The 21,196-nt window shown below is 41.7% G+C and overlaps 1 protein-coding gene across 1 annotated transcript in view; it reads left to right on the top strand.

The window, feature by feature from the left end:
• The window catches only part of map1aa (microtubule-associated protein 1Aa), a 58,404-nt gene continuing 37,208 nt past the window's right edge, over positions 1 to 21,196 (top strand). The window contains exons 1-2 of the mRNA XM_084915028.1: positions 1 to 256; positions 962 to 1,063. Of these exons, the coding sequence (XP_084771154.1) occupies positions 1 to 256; positions 962 to 1,063 (358 nt within the window). The remainder of the gene's footprint in view (positions 257 to 961; positions 1,064 to 21,196) is intronic.

Genomic DNA, 21,196 nt, shown 5'->3' on the forward strand with positions numbered 1-21,196 from the left:
ATGGTGCTCGCTCTGGATGCAGTTGTCATGGAGATGGAAAAGGGCTCAGCGTCCATTAGTGGCACTGTTACCATGGAAATCTCTATCTCAGCCGCTGCCTCTGTGGAGCAAACAGAACCAGAGGAGTCTGTTCAGCACCACGGACAGCATCACCCTGGAGCTGCGTTCCAGCATAGAAACTATCGCATATTGATCGTGATTGGAGAGATTTCCTGCAGCCATCATCTCGAAGCTGCCAGGAGACAGATCACACAGGGTAAGGCAAACTCAAGTGGTCGGTGACAGCGGAGCGGGGCGATGAAACGGCTTGGTGTTTACATAGTATCTGTTCCCACTTAGTTTCTTTAATGAACTCATAAAAACAAGAAGTCAGATATTTATTGGTTAAAAATCCAGACGCAGTCCCGGAAAGAGCTTCAAATTTTAATTAGCTGCATAAGAGTGCATTAACTTTTAATAATTCCCCTCAATCTAAAAGCACTGCAGTGCAAACTTAGGTAAAACTTCCATAACTACAAATCCAGTTATTGCTAAAATATTCTTTGTAACAAATGCACAGAATGGCACCTTTCACTTTTTTATTAATCCAGCTATTTTATTATTGAATAGTGCACATAAGCAGCATGTTAATGTTGTAGTTTTATCGTGTTCAAATGTTAATGCAGCAATAAATAAAATGTACCAAATACAATATTAAAGGGAAATGTGTGCAGTAATTAATTTTACTTATTCTTTCATTAATACTGCTACTTCTTCTTCTCCTCATAAGAACAATGAATAGCTTTGTTTGTTTGTTTGTTTTTAATTGTTTGTTTATGGCAGTTTTGGTCTTCCATAAATTTAGCAAAACAAACAAACAAGCAAAACTTTTCTCACTGTCAGAGAAATGTAGTAAATTGTTGTGAGGGCATACTGGACTCTTGATTCTGAGCATTATTGCTGCTGTGTGTTCCAAAAACAGGTTTACGCTCCTGGAGCGTTGAGCTGGCTGTTTTTGACCTGGATAAAGAGCTGCAGCTGTTTGAAGCCAGGCACACTGCGCAGTTTTCCTCGCAGGTCAAAGGTCAGTGTGTTAATTGTTATCTTCAATAAAGTTGACAGCAAGAGGGATTTTTTGGATTTTAAAGGTGAAAGTGTGACACAGACAGAGTGTGGCATGCTTTCACCAGCACGTACCGAGTCTATACTTGCTGCTGTTTGGGATGTGCCCGGGCTTCAGGTGAACTTTGCATGGACTTTCTGAACAGTGTAATCGCAATAAGAGCTTCACTCGCCTGTACTTGTCGTGCAAAGAAATACTGGGATTTCAGCTAGAGCAGGTCATCTGCTATTTGGAAGGTTGGAGGTCCAATCCCTGGCTGCTCGAGTGTCCTCGGGCAAGATGCTGAACCTCGGGTTTCTCCGATGTGCTCAATGGAGTGTGAATGTTAGATATAAGGGACCAACATGAGTGTGTGAGTCATGGTTGAAAACTGAGCGCTCGTGTAGAAAAACACTATAATAAGAACCAGTCTGTTTACAGTAAACAAGCAGTCCATCATTTTCCCCTTTACTATATCTCTAAAGTATGTGCAACTATATTTCTATACATAAAGGATATCAGCCAACATATTTAAAACCAAAATATTGATGCCAGGTCTCTCTTGGAAATGAGATTTTTTTTTACCTGGATAAATAAAGGACTAATAATAATAAAATAGAGAGTTCATCAGGTTATCAGTTTGCACGCTTCTGTTGACTGGAACCCTGAGACCTGTCTCAGTGATACAAAACCATTAAAGCCAGTTTTTGCTGGGTGCTTATGATGAATGACTCACAGACTTTGGTTCTTTTGAATGATCTCTGTGTCGAATTAGCAGAGAAGAACCTGGCTGTTCGTGTGTTATCAGACAACAGTGAGAACAGGACTCTTCAGACACCAAAATAATTTTTTTCTAAATAACAATGTCGTCAACCATGATATCATCTGCTCTTTTGGCCCATGAATAAACCCATATTGCACAAGGGTAAACTGCATTAAATTCAAGTTGACAGATTAAGATGTATAGACGACGTGTTCGTGAAATGAAATCTGTGGAACCTTGATGTCTTTCCAGCTCCGCATCTTTTATGGCTACATTATAAACTCTACATAAAAACACAAGTTTGTGATGCAATGCTAAGAGCATGCTCTCATCTCTTTGATTTCTTTACTGATCCATTGGGATATATCCTAGGAGCTGATGACAACATAGCTCTTATTGATGATGGTCTCACGTGCAGACTGCATGTCACACTTGGAATCAATAAAGGCTGAATCCGAGAGGTTTTACCTCCTGCTGGGGTGATCGAAGATCAGGACGTGCCATAGGTGATGAATGTGACTCTTGCTAGGAAAGTATCTGCTTTCTGATTCGCTGCTTTGCATTCACAAAGAAATGTATCCTACCCACACTCAGCTTTCACTCAAGCCTAGCAGGGTCAGATGAGCTGTTCGGAGGAGAAGGTGTGTTGGCTAAATAAATGGAACTCAGTGTTCAGCGTGGATTTTAAACATGGATCCTCCCACACAGTGTATTGGATGGCAGTCTTATGTGAAGAGTGGAAATATGTACATTTACTACTACAGCACACATACACAAATTTGGCTGAATTTTAGTCATATGGCCCGAGCTCTATGACATATTTCACTGGTAAATGGACATGTCTTCCAAATGCTGTGCCTCCCAGCAGGCTGCAGGTTACTTAATGCTTTTCTCTACTAACCCAGGTCTGCATGACTTCACATTATTTCACTGTGTCACTGTTATAAGTCACGCAAGATGCATAAATTCCCAACCAGGATTTTTCTGTGTTGGAAGGTTGGAACACACACCAACAGGAAGGAAGAGTGTGGCTGAGATACTTTTATAGATTTACAACCTTTCTTTGATTTCCTTCTTCTAAACCTGTTCTCCTCTCTGTTAGTCGACACACTGCTTTGTCTCATTGCTTGTTTTTATGTATTTTCTTGTACGGACATATTTTACTGAAGTCTAGAAAGATCGCAGCAAGAGCTGCAGCGGAGCTTCATCTGCTATCCAGCCTGGGGAGGAGAATTTTTCTGCTGCTGGCGAGGAGCGATAACCTTGCCACTCCTGGGAGCAGTCTTATTTCAGCTATATTAAATTATTAAATCTGTATCTACTAAAGTGCCATATTTTCTACACATGTTTGAGCTTTATTTCTGTTAGTTTAGCCTCAAAAGTCAACAATTTGAACTAGACTGCCATGTCACTTTCACTCATGCCTCCCACAGGAGGAATCTGAACGTGTTTGATGATGCCGTCACTTGTCATGCATCAACAACCAACATGTCAGTTAACCTCAAGCAGATAAAAGAGCTCAGCTCAGTTTAGTTGTCAGGCTGACCTAAAATTTAAGACATTCAAGGTTCTGACTTTGATGATCTTTTGATTATCCTCTCGTGCCACAGTGAGAAGCAGATTCTGGTTCATTTCCTGAGTATTTTCTGTAGAGCTGTCAAAACGTAGCAGAGCAAATCACATCCCCACCCCATCAGCTGCAAAACCAACACATAAAAATGGAGAAAAGCGTAAACTGTAGACCTGCTAAACATTAGCATCAGAATCATGACCATGTTAGCATGCTAATATTAGCAACTAGCCAAAAGCAATATGTGTATTTTACTTGTTACCTGGTATAAAGTACAAAGTATGTGCTACCTCTTCAAATATGACCGTAGGAGGAAACTGTTCATATCCTTTTACACAGGCAAAGTGAACAATAAGGACAACATCAGCACTCACACGCAGTCAGAGGGCACACTAGCATAACACAGAGAGCTAAACAGCTGATAAAGAGGAAGTGTAACGAAGAAGTAAAGACGCACTAATAGGCGCATTTTTTATGTCCCTACGTACAAACACACACACACACACACACACACACACACACACACACACACACACACACACACACACACACACACACAGGATTGTGTTTCAGTATTTGCTGAATTTGTCTACAGCCTGTAAAATAATGTGTCTGTCAGATGTTGCCCATAAGGTAACTGAATATGGTCTAAGAGCTTATCCATGCATTCAGTCCTTCAGAAAACTGCATTAAAGCACATTACAGAATCCACTCGCTTCCACTTTCAATTATTGTATCACAGGTGGTGTTCTGATAATTCCACTTCTGCTTGTGTGTTCTGTGGTTAATTCAACCTAAGGGTAGGCTTACCCTCTGTGCCCGATGAGCTGCAGCTCAGTGTCTCAGTGGAAGCAGGAAATTATGGGAACATGCTTCAGTTTAAGAGATGTCGGTTGTCTTGTGTTTTCTCAAGAACACAGAGAGATTTTTAAATCCAGAGTTTTTTGTTATTGGGCCAATGTGAGGACAACAAAATGAGTAAAAAGACCTTTATGTGCGCTAGAGAGACATTTAGCCTGTATAGCAGGATTCACTGAACCGCTGACAGCAGTAGCACAGCCTTCAAACAGCCTAACATATTAAGACACAGTCCTTGGTATTATGTAGTTTTGATATTTATCAGTAAATCCAAATAGATTTCTATATAATTTCAGTTATAATACACAGGCTGTCGAGCCGACTGGAAACCTTTACAGATTTGAACTGGAATGGATTTGGCATTGACCGATATCCAGAGAAACACTCTCACGTGTGGGCATTATTAGAAGCAGCCTGTACGCTTACCTGCCTATCTCAGCACCCAGATTCAAATTCACAAGCCAGGGACATGAAATAACCCCTCAGGTTGGGATTGTCTTAAATTATAATGTATAGCTTCTGTTATTGAGGTTACTTTGATGGATTGGGAATTGATTTGTTGATACACACGTTACGCTCTAATGAGTATGAGTATGTGCGCTAATGTATGTTTTTTATTTATTTTTTATATTTTCAAATTTGACATTTAAGGCAAGGTGCTTTTTTGATTTCTTCAGCTACACTGGGTACACTGACATCAGCGGTTTACTTCAAAATAAGTCAGCCCAGGCACTAATCAATCTTTGCATCGAGAGGAGGGAGAAGGTACTGAAACTGTGTTGCACTGTGAGATACTGTCTGGTTATAGTGGCCATTAAACAGATGCGTGTTGTTCCTTTTCCCTTCGAGCTCTGAGAGGAAATGTGTTGTTTTGTGTTTTTGTTTCTTCATCTTGCCAAACCTCTGGGAAAGCTCAGCTCACAGTTCAGCTGCTTGAGGATGAACTGGGCTGCTTGCTGGTATGCAAAGGTCACATTGGGAAATCGATCAGACCCAAGAAAAAGAAAAAACAAGAAAAGTGTGTGTTTTCAAAAGGTCGAGGCTAGAAATCGAAGGTCTGTCTTTCCGAGCTGTCCTCCAGTGGCTTTTCCCCAAATTCCCTGATTGTGTCTCTGATTTGTATTTACCTTTCAGGAAAATCGCTCACACCACCCACAAGGTGTTTGCAGGATTGGCTTTCCAACCCGTCATACTCCAGCTCCTCCTCATCTGTGCCTTGAATACTAATGTGCAGCTGGTGGAGGAGGAGTGCACAGTCATCATGGCTGAAAGGCTCACACACTGAAAACACAAAGGAAAATCTATAAGAGAAAGAGGCTGGACTGCTCTGATTGGTTTATATGAATGTTTTGAGAGATCATTTCAGATGTTCATGTCTATTATATCTTGGATTCATATTTAGTCATACAGCAGCATGGCTTTATGGCATCATTGACCTGTTGTCTGCAGCTTTGTCCATCCATCCATTTTCTTAAGCACTTATCCAGTTCAGGGGGGAAGCCTGTACCAGCTGTCACAGGCCGAGAGGACCTGGACAGGTTCTCAGTCTTTTGCATAGCTAACACAGAGAGGCAGACAACCATGCTCACATTCACTCTTACAGCCTAAATGTCTCATCAATCAGTTTTTTGATGGATCACCAGAAACTTCATACAAGATGAGGCCTATGATTCTCCGACATCTTTGCCACTGTGTTGACATTTGCCTGAAAAATCTTTGAAAACAGCATTTTTTCTAATATTGGTGTTCCTTCTTCCTGATGTTGCTGTCATTGGGAACCGCTACATCGATCACTACGGCCGTCTTCTTCTGCTTGTCTACCACCACTATGTCCGGTTGGTTAGCCATCACCATTTTGTCCGTCTGTATCTGGAAGTCCCACAGGATCTTAGCTCGGTCATTCTCCACCACCCTCGGGGACGTCTCCCATGTTGACCTCGGGACTTCCAGGCCATATTCGGCACAGATGTTTCTGTAACCATCAGAGTGGCAGACAGAAAGGATCCACGAAAGGGTCTCCAGTATGAAGAGTTGGACAGCACCAGGCCCCTACATGGTTCACGCCTACTGGCTGAAGAACACAAGCGTCTGGCAGTAACAATAAACTGCAAATGCTAGTACATAAGAGACACCCAGAGTGAAGGGACTGAGAGAGCAGAGAGCAGTAATATAAGCAATGACAGAACTGACAGCCCCAAGAAGGGACCGGTCCCCTCCAACTACCGGCCAATAACCTACCTCAGTTCCACATGAACACTCCTGTCAGGCATCATAGCGGCTAAGATGAACAGGCACATGGGTCAGTACATGAATGGGGCACAGAAAGGGATGGGCAAGAATACCAGAGGCGCAAAACACCAGTTACTGGCAGACCGAGCAGTCAGCTGAGACTGCAAGACTCGGCTGACCAACCTGTGCTCTGCCTGGATTGACTACAAGAAGGCCTATGACTCAATGCCCCACACCTGGATCCTGGAATGCCTAGAACTATATAAGATCAACAGGACCCTGAGAGCCTTCATCAGGAACTCAATGGGGATGTGGCGGACAACACTGGAGGCCAACTTCAAGCCCATAGTACAAGTCACCATTAAGTGAGGGATCTACCAAGGAGATGCTCTGTCCCCACTGCTGTTCTGCATAGGCCTGAACCCCCTCAGTGAAATAATTGACAAGACTGGCTACGGACACCGACTATGGAATGGAGCAGTTGTCAGCCACCTCCTGTACATGGATGACATCAAGCTGTATGCCAAGAGTGAACGAGACATCGATTCACTGATCCACACCACCAGGATATACAGCAATGACATCGGAATGTCATTCGGGCTGGAGAAGTGTAGTCGGATGATAACAAAGAGAGGGAAGGTAGTCAGAACTGAGGGGATCAAACTACCAGAAGGCAACATTGCAGACAACATTTATTGGAAAACCATGAAGAGGCCGCTGGGAAAGCTGCAACCACCAAGTACCTGCAGAGGGTCAGGCAAGTCCTGAGGAGTCAGCTGAATGGGAAGAATACACCTACACTGGTGATCAGATTCCCCACTGGGATAATCGGCTGGAACAAATGAGGAGATCGAAGCCACTGACATCAACATGGAAGCTCCTGACCATGCATGGAGGGTCTCACCTCACATCCAGCACCCCAAGACTGTACGCTGAGCAAAACAAGGAGGCCGAGGAGAATTTCACCACTGATTTATCAGTGATGTCCGATAAATGGATGACTGGAATATATAGCTTATAATTTTAACAATGTATTCTATAAAATGGAACTATATATGCCAGATGTGGTGTGATGCTTCATCAGAGCTCTACAAAACGTTACAGTACTCGTACTTTACCAAACGTTTGGTGGCTAGGTGTGCAGTTCATGCTTTAAATGCATTCACTCTTTAGATTAAGAAATACAAGAGATCAGAGTTTGAAGAGGCACCATGGTGTTTTAAAATGAGGGAATTTACATCAGTAGTGTGATCTGTAGTCTTAGCAGAGAGCAGTAATATAAGCAGCGACAGAACTGACAGCCATTATTGTCTCAGTGTGATAACACCTGGACCGATGTGTTTACAGACATCATTTAATTGTGATTTTAAAGGCTGTAGGTTGCAGCCGTTGCTCTAACACTGTGTAAATGTAACAGCTGTTATTCCAGTGTAACATCCCTCTGTAAACTATTAACAGTGAGAACTACTACAAACTATCTAATGTATGAAATGGCTGTTACTTAAACCATTATATCATCTAATAGTGTCAAAATAACATCAAATTGAATTTAAAGTTAATTAACACTAGTCTTTACAAAAGAGCATTACCTAAAAATCAACACCTTCTTTTATTCTGAAGCTCATTAAAGATGCAGATTCCCAGTTGTCTCTGCAGTATTGACACACTGCTGAGGCTCTTCCATCATGATGTAATGGATATGACGCAGGTAATCAGAACATCCATCGGTGTGTATGCATTAGTGTCTCATTCCCCAGCGTCTGCCCTGCTCAGTGGTGATTACTGATTGACCCGTGAGGCACACGGACGGTCTGGCAACGTGAACGATCGCATTTCATCTCAAGAGAGGAGGAAGATGATGAAGGAAGTGCCAGTAATGGTGTCCATGAATGCAGCTGTCGCCCACATGGTGCAATTAATAAAGACTGGGTGAAGCTGTGCTTCTGACTGATGGCGGTGACTCTCAGGGGAAATGCAGTAACATTTAGTGAACGTAATCTCTGGGTCTATACACACAAACATCAACAGACACACTGTGTATCAGAGGTTTTACAACCATGAATCCATACTTATGCCAGTACGTTCCATAAATCCATGATCCAAACATCACTGGGTAGTAATTCACATTTATGGCAAAGATGATTGCACCAGTGCAGTTTTCACAAATAATCAAATTCCAACCAAAGACAAGAAGTTACAAATTACAACCAAATTTCCCCTTGTGGGACAATTAAAGGATTATTCTATTCTATTCTATTTTATTCTAAGTAATAATGAATTAGATTAATTACTCTTTCAGTCAGCTGAATTCCATCAGTTTATCCCAAATACAATGTAAACATTTTTAACGTCTTAGTTAATAAAGCCTGTGTTACAGTAACTCCGCTAAGCACTGAGACATAAACAGAAACTTATTTTTTTCCATTTTTCTTTCTTTCACCTAAGGGTCACCTGTACCGTATTTGGGCAAAGACCACCACAAACCAAATCCACTTGTTATTATTTTTGATATTTTTGGTTGCCAATAGATGTGTTGAAAGCACTACCCCTGAGTCTAAAGACTGGTGTTGGATGGAGCTCTGAGTGACCAGGGTGAGGCGGAGATGGGGATGAAGTGCGATACATGACTGACGGTTTGAAAGGTAGAATGACCACCGTGCACTGAGATTTAAAGCTCTCAGAGTGGAGGCTGATTGGCTCAGAGATGGCTGAGTGTGACAGCATGGGAAAGTGGAAGTGATGTAAAGAACAGACAAGCACTCCAACACTCAGGAAAGCAGGCAGATGACAGAAACAAGTATTCGATCACCTTGAATCACCTGATTTAATACTTGGTGGGGTACGAGTTAGCGGCCACATCTGTGACACATCTCAAACATCAAACACACAGGGATTGTCCTCTTTGCAGATTTTGTTTAAACCCTTAAGGTTTCTAAGTAATCACTTGGATGCACAAAGCTTAAGCTGTCTTTTGAGCTGCTGTGTGGGATTAGAGTCCAAACAGTGGCTGGGCTGCTTCTTTGTTGCCTTGGCCGTATGATTTGGGTTATTGTCCCACTGGAAGACCCACCCACGACGCATTTTCAATGCGTGAACCGAGGTTCTCATCACAGGTTTTTCTAACCTTCCTTCCTAAAATGAAAGGCAGTTGCTCTGTAACCTTGGTAGAACAACATCTTCAAAGCGTAGGGATGGTGTTCTTGGATTTAAAACTCGAGTGGCATCTAACCGCATCTCCCAAGCCTCATTGGACTCGCTCAGGTGGTCATTGGCAAACTTGGTCACATGGTCATTCCTGAGCAGCGGTGCTCTGTGGACACTGCAGGATTTCCAACTATGATGACATAATGTGTTTCTTGGTGACTGTGCTCCCAGCTGCTTTGAGACCAGTAACAAACCTAATATTGAAATAACAGACTGCTTATTACTTTGTAAGTGGTTGAAATTAAATTCAGCAGTCCAAATACTTATTTGCTCATGATGGAGAAACCATCTGTATCCCAGAGAGAGAGAGTCTGCTTCCAATGCCCCTGAAACCATTTAAGATTTTTATGATCCAAACTGATAAAAACCGGGATACACATAGACTCACTAGACCTCCACAAACTCCTGCTAGAATAGTGATGAGTAATGCCATCATGTTTATGTGCTGTTCATCAGAGAGTTCACAATCTAATCCAAATCCACGAAATGTAGATCTGGAAAATGAGGTCTCAACAGACGACTGGAAGCCTGTGCTGCAGCTCGTTGTAGAAGAACACCTGGGGACTTGTTGTAAACTGTGCAGTTTTTAGTTTTATTTCGTGTTTGCCTTTAAATATGAGAAATATAGATAGTTGTTAGCTCTCCTTTTGTTCCGGTGGTTAAACTTTTGTTTGTTTTGGTGCAGATTAATGTACAGATGAATATGTTAATGAATGAAGAGGAAAAATTGCAAAGGTAATTCGAAAATTCGCTACTTATATGATACATTTTGTTGCCATGTTGACAAGCTGTATGTATTCTTTTCAACTTTTGGCAAACGGGTGACTCGAATCTGCTCTCTGATTGGTTTCTTTATAAAAGTGGGACAATATCAAAAGGCTCCCAGCAAAACAATGAATGTCCACACACCCACCGGTATGTGCCAGACTCTTGTTCCTGCGCAGGAAGCATGTGGAAGAAGCGGAGCAGGCAGTTTTATCTCTAACTCACTAACAGTGCTGATAATATGGTGCAGTTACAGGCCTTCTCAGCTGGTAATGCAGACCTGCATGAAGGAGATTTCTCAATTAATAAAAGCTTAACACAACTCAGAAAAACTCCCTGGAAGCTAAAACGTGTTCATGTGGGAATTTATAAAGCGTGAGACTCTTTGCACTGGCCTGTGAATGAACTCAGCGTCCATGTCAAACGTGCCACCCTGCTGTACACAAACCCACACTCGGGGTCTGAGTGGGTGTTTACAGACTGTGACGGACAAAACAGCAGGTTGAAGCTGACAGGCACAGATGAGTGATGCTGCTGCACACACACACACACACACACACACACACACACACACACACACACACACACACACACACACACACACAGTAATGCTGTTTTATTAACCAGCTTTTTTTCTCTTCTATAATCTTTAAAACGTTTGATTGTGATAACGATGCTGGACCAACAGCAGGGCTTCTCTCTGCACAAACACTCACCTGTTTCTGTCTGAGGAGGCCCGAATACACAACAAATCACAGACAGACGTGCTTTGAAAAGCAATGCGTGTAGACTCCACCAATGAGCAGGAAGCTGATTCTGTGATGTTTAAACTGCATCACTGTGAGTTTAACATTTTTATGACACAACCTAAAAATCTCTCTGCACAATAGACAGGGTTGAATGCAAGCAGATTAATAATTCAGCCACCGTCATTGATCTGTTCCTCTGCTTCTCTGAAGCAGCACAGAGGGTCTCCTGGTCCCTGTCGACAGCACACACCCACATACTGACACACAAGCTTGGAGGATGTCAGTTAAGCTGTTTTTCCTTAAAAGCTTTTGCAAACAGCTTTATGTATTAGGAATATTAGAAATTAGCCGACTATGAAGCTTTGTCTTTCACTAAATGACGGCTGATGTGAGCTGCACGATGAAAGAAGAGAGTCTATTGATATTCTGGTGATGTTGTCAGGTTGGAGGATGAATATACTCTGGGCTACAAGTTAATAAGGTGCAAACACTCCATGTAGTGTACTGGAATCCAGTCCAGCCACCCCGCTGTGTGCAATCAGACTTTCAGAAGCTTTTAACGTTGTTTGTTTTGTGGAAAATCTTTTCTTTTATATGCAGCAGGGATACAGAGAAGGGCACTTAGAGAGTGCAGTACTGGACCATGGCCAGTGCCCTGGCTCATCATTTTAACCAAAGATATCTGGAACAGAACCAAAGTTTAATGGCTTCCTCCTTTCCTCGTGTTCCACCTCTCCTCCAGGTTTCATGGATTTCAGTGTCCTAGTTTTTGTGTAATTCTGCTGTCAGACAGGAGCACAGTCAGCACAGGCAATAATAAATCTGTCGAGCCTTCATCTTCTTAGTATAGGAATAATATTACTGTGGTCCTAATTTTTAATGTCAAGAGTGAATAATAACATTTAATCTAGAAGATTTCTAAAAAGATAACAAAGCATCTCTGTACTTCAGTGTAGCACATTTTACCATGTGAAGACATCTGAGAGACTTTCAAATCAAATCAAATCAAATCAAAATGTATTTATATACCACATTTAAAAAAAACAGTGTCTTAGTGCTTTTTTAGGATTATACAAATGGAGAAGTTCTGTTAAATAGCTAGGCGCCATATTGTTTACGATTTTATAAGTGAGTAAAAGAATTTTAAAATCAATGCGAAATTTGACAGGAAGCCAGTGTAAGTTAGCTAAAACCGAAGTCATATGATCATGACTCCAGAAGGAGTCATGATCATTCTGGCAGCTGATAAAAGGCGTGCAGCAGCGTTCTGTACTAATTGCAAACGGTAGAGAGAGGAGTGAGGGAGGCCTAAATAAAGGGAGTTACAATAGTCCAGTCTAGTGGTAATGAATGCATGAATAAGCTTTTCAAGGTCCTTGGGGAAAAGAAAAGGTTTAGCTTTAGAAATCTGACATAGCTGATAGAATCTGGATTTAACCACAGTAGATACTCGTTTCTCTAATTTGAAGGAGCTATCCAAGAGTACCCCAAGGTCTCTTACAATGTGGGAGAGGTAGCTAGCAAGGGGGCCAAAGGTATCGGTTAGTTGGTTCAGAGGGATATGGCTGTCAAAGACAATAACTTCAGTTTTACTGTCATTCAAAGTAAGACAGTTTTGAGATAGCCAGGTTCTGACATCATGAAGACAATTAAACAACGTATGCAATGGATCTGCGACATTCAAACTCAAAGGAAAATAAATCTGAGTGTCAGGTTCAGGTAGAAATACTGGGTTCTGTGGTGTGTTCCTCAAGCTTCTCTTGAATGGTTTTGGGGTTGGGGGCGATCTGCATTATCCTGCTCAGGAGGCCAGCACATGGGTGTGCTTGGACTGCAACAGTGTATAACTGGATGGTGACCCAACGTTTCACAGCAGATTTGATTAAAACCAAATACTGCAATTTTCAGTTGTTAACCACACACGTAGGTTGTTTATTTACATTTTATTGAATTGTTTTTCTATTGATATGCTAGAACAACATTACAGGTAGTTATATTTTGGATGATTAATCAGAATCAAGGAAGAAAAAACATGAAACACAGCATGCGTCTTTGTTCTCCAGGACGCTCTAAAAATTATTTATTATGTAAAAGCTCAGCACAGCACATTTAAAGAAAGCCTTGTGCTTGTTTTTGTTATGATCCTGGGCCATGTTGGCCCAGCATTCTTAGTTTTCATGTATTTTTGTATTTTGTTCTTTATTTAGGCCATGGTTCCTGGGTTGCTCTGTTAAGTTGCTCCTTATTTGATTTCCCCCTTGTGACTTTTACCCCCTGTGTGCCCCTGTGCCTGTGCTCTCCTGTCTCTCTCTCTCCTCCTGTCTGCACCTCTGTGTACTTCCTGTTTTACTTTGACAGTCTCCTGTCAGTGTTGTGTTACTCCTGCCGTGTCTCGTTATGATTATCTGTGTCAGCTGTGTTCCCCGTGTGCTCCCACTTCCCTCGTTAACCCTCTGTGTATTTATGTGCACGTCTCCCTCAGTTCGGTGTCGCGTTGTCAATGTCTCCTCCCCGAACCTGTGTGCTTTTCTGTGTTCCCTCGGTCCTCAGTTAGCATTCCCAGTTTAGTTCTGTTTCTTTGTGAAGCCTGCAATAAAGCAGTGATTTTGAGTTCAGCTTTTTGTCTCCGTGAGTTTTGCGTTTGGGTCCTCATCTGCCTCCACACAGCCAGTTCATGACAGTTTTATTTTTATTCTTAGATCCCACTAGAGTAGCTTTGCATGTTTCACAATTCAAAATAATCCTTACCTTGTACCTCTCCTTATTACCTTCACTTGTATATGTGCCGATGTCGCTATTTGAAACTTGGCTGTCTTTCCTGTGGGCATGCACCACTACAGAGAAAGAGAAAGACAGAGAAATCATGAACAGCGTAACAGGTTTACTTTAAAGGAAAATTAATTGAAAATGAAGTGAATTTGACATGTTTCGTTTTGTCCTGGGCTGTGACACTTCCACACGCTCATGCACACATGTTAGAAAGCTCAGGTTTAGTAACTGTGTTCTCACTCAGAATATTAAATAAACTATTTCACCCAGAATAGAGTTAAAAGCAATACTCAACTATCTCAGAAACACATAGACCCCCACACACTGAAAACCCATGTAACCTTGGCCAGCTGCCCTGTGTGTGTGTGTGTGTGTGTGTGTGTGTGTCCTTCCATTTGTGAGAGAACTGAGATGATGTCAGAGGGAGGGAGAAGAGAGCTGGAATAGCTAAGACATTTCAGGGCAGAGGAAGGCGGCTCGTCTGGAGAGAAGGGCGCGGCAGGCCGGGCATCCGAGCCGTGCGGCTAACAGCTGTCTGACATTTAAAGGAGCCTGCCGGTCATCTGAGAGGATGCTGCATCAGTGCTGTGGCTGTGATGCACTTGAGTAACAGGCTTTTTGCGCCGACATTAGAAAAACAAATGCGAGCTTAGGCAACACCCTCTTGGAAGAGCACTCAGAGTAAGCAGAGACCAGCATGCCCGACCTACATAAACATATGAAGGCGTTGCCCTTTTGAAGATGTAGCAATCAACATTTTAAACTTTATGAAATAATACGTGGCTGTATACATTCACAGGGCACCATTATATACTGAAAATGTCACAAATGAATTCATTAAGCCCACTCCTTAGTTACTGTTGCTATGTCAATCAGCTATAGCATTAAACGCATTTAGCTTAGAGAATGGATGCAGCTTTTTCAGTGTAACCTGTAAAACTATTATGAGCTCATCAACCATGAAGTACTGATCTGTTACTAATGGAGCATGAGCAAAGTTTGTGCAAGAAAAAAAGGTCAAGCTAAGACACGCCCCCACCCCAAATCTTCCTTTGTTCAGTTCTTTGCTTTGGTTTGGCCCGGGAGGAAGAGCAGGTCGTCTGTTAGGCAAAAACACTTGATTGATTGTATGAATGAGTTACCCATGTTTGGGGCTCATATAGGTTAGGCCATGTAGGTGCCATGGCAGTTCTGTGGCCAACATATAATAGGCTTGCCCATAAAAACTCATAGTTACCCCACAGTCCCACAGTTCACCCACACCTACCCACTGTGGGTCCACGGGGGCACGTTCACTGGCAAATTATTAGGAAATGTGACTATTGTGGACAAGATGAAACTACAGATTTATTACATTGTCAGGAATACGACGCTTGAAGAAGGTGATTGATTCAAAATCTCAGTAACATGGAAGTTAAAAGAACCCCGGTTCAGAAATCTGCCAAATCAAATCTGTGCTGCTGCTAATGTGGGAACCCTTGTGAATAAGGGAGCATTTGAAAGTAGTATTTTTTCCATATTCCATATCAGTTGGTGGTGGTAATGTACCATGGTGCACATCTGGACTCCAGTACTGGCGTGAAATGGAGGCCACATCTGGGCCCCGTAGAGTAGGGCGGCTGAGTGTGGGCATGCTGTGGGTATGCTGCAAGCCTACTGCCTGCTTACACTGTGAGATTTCAGTGCTTTGTGTAGGCAGCCCACAGCCAACCCACAGTGCAGGCCCAGATGTCTCCTACATTTCACATCAGCACTAGGGCCCACAGTGGGCCGACTACTGTGGCTCTACACAACTTCCAAGCAGACATATATTCTGGGCAGAGGTGGAAAGTAACGAATTACATTTACTTGCGTTACTGTAATTGAGTAGTTTTTTTGTGTATTTGTACTTTTTAAAGTCATTTTTCAAGTCTGTAATTTTACTTTTACTTAAGTATATTTTTTAAAAAGTATTGTAGTTCGCTACGTTTTCAATCACACCCGTTACTGAGTAAATTAAAAATAAAAAAAAAAACATTGCGCTTCGGAAATACTGCAGGGAATGATGGGCAGTAGAACAAATTGGTACTAAGGTCACGTTAAAGATGGAGTCTGACATCGGTGTTACGGATCCAGTGAAAAAAGAAGCCCCGTCGAATTCTGCTGACCCTGAACTCGAAGAAACGGATGTGAACCCCTGGCCGTATTTAAGGGACTATTTCGGCTTCAAGTGCAAGAAAGGCAACAGCTTTATTATGCAGTGTAAGCTGTGTTTGCCCAGAGAGACCGAGTTAGCAGCTTTTAAAAATTCCACATCAAACCTGCGCAAGCATGTAGAGGTAAGTTAAATACAACTCGTACCGTTATGGTAGCAAAAAGGCTGTGTTCAAATTAATCACATTAAGTTAAGACATCTGTGAAGAACACAGATAACGTTGGTTGGTACTAGCAACTTGCTGTAATCGGGCACGTTGTTGTCCATGCAACTTACATTTTTTTTTACTGGGTTGGTAAATTGCCAAAAGAAAATGTGTTTACCTACGTTTTTCCTGTTTGTTAATAATAATAATTTATTTTAAAAAATAGTTAAATTAAAGACAGAAGCGGCTACTTTCTTACTTAACCCACATATGTTCACACTGCAGGCAAAAGAATAACAGAGCGCTCACTTACCTTAGATTAGTCAAAGACAGCTGACTTCTGTTACTTGTTAATTAGCACTTGCAACCTCCCGTTAACTAGCCTGTTACTGTCCAATAAAAAAACAAAACACGAGGTATATTGGTATAATTTACCAGCGGTAGCTATGTAATGCATTGATGTCTTATTAGGGACGTCAAAAAACTTTCTCTCAAACTTAACACTGGCCTGCCTGCCTCAACTGCCTTCGAGCGTCTCTTTAGCTGTGCTGGACTACTGTTCACTGCAAAGTGAGCAAGGATGAACTCTACTAACTTTGAAAATCAACTGCTCCTCAAAATTAACAGGAAGTTCAGAGAGTAACACTCTAGGATGGATACAAAGGGACTTTATTCTAGAGGTACAGTAGGGCAGGGCCATGTTTAAAAAATTAAAAAACATTTTTAAAGCAGCTGCCGTTCAGTTCAATACTTGTTCTCTTATTTGACAGTTCTCATGTGAAAGAATGATATGGTTTTGTATTGAAAACACTGTGATACCTGACAGTTTGGTTGATTGGTTTGGTGACCATTATCCATTTTCATGTATATACTTGCAGTTTAACTGCCACTGCACTTTAATTTGTAAGTTTTTCTTTTCACTAAAAAAGAACTACTTTGAGATTTATATCCCACTGTCTTTTTTTGCACTACTCAGAAGCGGCTGTCCTCCTGCTGACAGAAAAGTAACTATGTAACTTTTACTTGAGTACATTTTTAGACAGGTAATTTTACTTGTACTTGAGTAAAATTTCAGCAAAGTAATAGTACTTTTACTTGAGTAAAATATTTTAGTACTCTTGCCACCTCTGATTCTGGGTATTATCAGTGGGTTCCTGCACAAGTTCCACAGAAAGCTCTTCTGTTTTTGTGGAAACTCTAAACTACTTTGTTCATGTGGCTTTATTTACGTTTGAGTTGCACTAAATCTTATGGCAGTACAAAGTGCTTCAAATACTTATTATAGCACCTGCAGGGTCGAGTACTTCTTTAGTCATAGCAGTCCAAAGACGATGAACAACAGTGTCATCCTGTTCAAGTGTCATCTAGTTTTTCCTCATCAGTTTTTTTTTTTAATCAAAGAAAATCATTTTATGTTTGATCTAAAAAAAAAAAGAAGAAGAAGAAGCTGCAGACGTGTTTTTGTTTTGTTTTTTCGAAACAAATCATTAGTGAAATGTCTAGACTGTTCTAAGGGTCAACGAAGCACACCGCTGAATAGCATCAGTCTTAGTAAAGTGTTGTGATTCATGGTTTACAGTGGCTCAAGCTGGCACAGCTCAGAGTCTATTTTAGTTTGTCTCTGTCCCACCCAGCAGCTGCTGTTTGAGTCACAGCTGTTTGAAAGATCCCCTTCCCAGAACAGACTATCCACTTGTTTTGCATTAAATGATAATGTTTATTGAGGACTATATCTATTCTACTAAACGACATATATAGATCGACCACCTCACCAAACTTGGCAGTTGGGAATGTAAAGCAGTGAAATTCAATGTTGTAAAAAGAGAAGCTGTCCCTGCGGGCGCTGGGGTCTGGGCCTGGTCTCAAGCTAAAATTGAGTGGTGACATATAATGACTCATTATTGCTGCTAATCTTAATATTATTGTTGTTGTTCTGTCGAGTCGAAGCTTAGTGACATGTAGCAGCCAAAGTAACATTTTCCATTCAGTTCAATTCAGATTTATTTTTGTCACATTAACAGTCGCCTGAGGGATTTTATAGAGTAAGGTAAAAACAGCCAGACACGCCCTATGAGCAAGCGCTTGGCAACGGTGGGAAGGAAAAACTTGCTTTTGACAGGAAGGGGTCTCTGTAGATGCTCAACACTAAACAACTACTGCAACACAAACATGTTGCATTGTTTTACAGATTAGACTTGGATGATGGGTCGTGTTGGTGACACGTTTGTAAGGCACGATAACCTGAGCGCTCTGTGCCAGTGAAGAAGCCGGAACAAAATTTATTATGAAGGTGTGGGAAGAACCCCACAGTGGGGATGCACAGGTATCACAGTTGCTATTTCTCCTAATCCAGCAGTATAATGACGTTCACATTATGAATCCGTGCTGGGTCACTTGAATCGCTTGTGTACGACGGGCTCCTGAACGCAGCAGCGCGGCGGTTAGCTCGGTGTAGGTGTTGAAGTGGAGCAGGCCGATGCTGCCTCCGTCCTCATCCGCAGCAGCAGCACCAGCGCCCCTCCCTCTGCTCCATCCACCCCGCTGAAAGACGGTAGGGCTCTTCATCGCTTGTTCTCGCGTCAGGCTCTCTCTCACTCACATTCTGCTGACATATCCGCTTCTCGTTCGCGCCCGTGAGGCTTCGTAGTTATCCGTCGTCCGCGATGCTGTAGACGGAGAGGATGCTTTTGGAGAGCGGTGGTGTTTTTAGACACGGCTGCTTGTTTGAGATCCGCAGACGGTCGGAGCCGCTGGACGAGACTCGTCTGCACTGACAGTAACTACACGTGAGGCCGTGGACTGCAGCATATCATGTGAGTAAATACTAATACTGCATAGCATATGGCTGCTGCACAGCGTTTCTAGAAGCTGAAACACTATCATACGCATACGGTGGCTTTTTATTGGAAGGATAGAGGTCATGCATCCTGGATTACACCTCAGCTGAAGGTGACCAAACGACTTTAGATTTGTGTGCGTGTGTGAAAATCCTAAAACATCTTCTTACAAATGCAGTTTCCCATCTGGGTTATTCATAGTTTTAAAGGAATTTTCATGTTTTCATAGATTTTATTGGAGAACTTCAGAATTCCTTCAGAAAATATCAAATTTAAGAATAAAGACTTAAAAGTCCAGATTTAAACTCCTGCTCATTTTGCTGAACTAAAATTCACCAAACCAGCACCAAGGCCATGACCTCGGTGTCTTTAGCAGCATTCAGCATGGCATCACTTCATTTTCTTATCAGAGGACAGTGCCATTTGTTTTGATCCAGAGTACACTGTCAGTAATAAGGGTAGACGATACAAATGTAGCCATTAGGGCTAATCATTGGACATCCCAGTAACTATGTATGTTTTCAAGGGCCACAAAGGCAGATGTGTTTCCAGCCTCAAGCCTGCTAGCAGCCTGTCTTACTCGTGTTTACATATTAACATCCAGTTTATGCTCATTTGTTAGTGAAGTGACTACTTTCAATTCACTCGAGTAAATTTGGATGACCTGATTTTTAAGGTGAGGAGAAAAAAAAGGCCCAGCTCATCTTCTGACCTGAAGGCAGCAGCTGAGGCTGGCTGTGAGTCTCTCCTGTGGCCAGGCTGCAGCAGCTTTGTTAGCTCATGTGAAATCTGTGGATTAGACTTCACTCTCCAAATAACACCACGCCAAAATGATGCAACAGGCTAGACAAAAATGGTCTAAAATTAGAAAGGTACATGAAGACGCACGGACAGCTGTTTTAATCCAGAAACAGGGAAGGAGAAGAAGATTAATTCCAGCCGTTAAGCTGTTTTACTTACATAATGGAAATGCTCGGGAAAGATAAACATGTTTCTTTGGTGATACAGCTAATCCATGGATATCCACTCCTGCAGTTTATTAATAATTGAAATCATTTATCGCACAAATATAACCCCTGTATTTAACCCCTTTAGGTTTCTTTACTGTTCGTTGTAGCAGAGCCAGTGGTAATAATTTAATTATTAATCATCCAGAAACTCAAGGTAACATATTCCATAGTGGATTCATATTCAACAGACAGCCACAGATGTGGTTTCCAGCCCTTCAAATGTACAATCTGTTTGTTTAATGTTACACTAACCTGAATATCTTTGGGCTAAACTAAATAATCATTTTCACTTCTGATTTGAAAATTCTTCCTTTTATTTTGATATTTATCCTAGAAAATGTAACAAAATATTGACATTTCCTAGAACACTTTTCCTGACTTTCTTAAACCCTGCAGACAAACTGGACAGAGCTACTGTGACATCACCCTTTGGATTGGTAGTTATCATGTTGAAGCCTAATTGTTAGTGCTTTGACAGTTGCCAGTGTTTTATCAGCTAATATCAGCAAGCTGCTCAGACCACCAGTGGGCCGATGTTATTGGCTGACCTATTTATTGGTCTATCGGTATACACATTAATGACAAACAATGGCTCAAAATTAAAAAGTAAAGAGGAGACAGGAGGGAAACCTTTCACTCATGGTGTGAGTGTTGACGTTGCACAATTTGTCACCGATGCCACAAACACAAAATCTAGCTGATCTCAGCACAGCTGGACAAGTACACAAATCATTAAATAACTACAAATAACAAATGTTAGTTTATTTTCTGTGTCTGAAAGAAAGAAATAATCATTTGCTGATATATTTGAATATTGGATTTTTAAAAAGTTTTAAAAATCTTAAAATTCAGTCAGGTGCCCCCAACTATAGATGGGCTGGCTGTGAATTCATCACACAGATGTCGTTGGTACTCCAAAAGGCAGCAGCAGCAAACACGGAGACAGGTCTAATTTAATTACTTGAATTAGCTCTACAGATGGCCACGCCCCCAACGTTAAAGGTTTACAAAGGAATTAAGGT

This window comes from Perissodus microlepis, chromosome 1 (assembly GCF_051167445.1).
Source record: "Perissodus microlepis isolate ML-2025 ecotype Zambia chromosome 1, ASM5116744v1, whole genome shotgun sequence".
Taxonomy (NCBI): Eukaryota; Metazoa; Chordata; class Actinopteri; order Cichliformes; family Cichlidae; genus Perissodus; species Perissodus microlepis.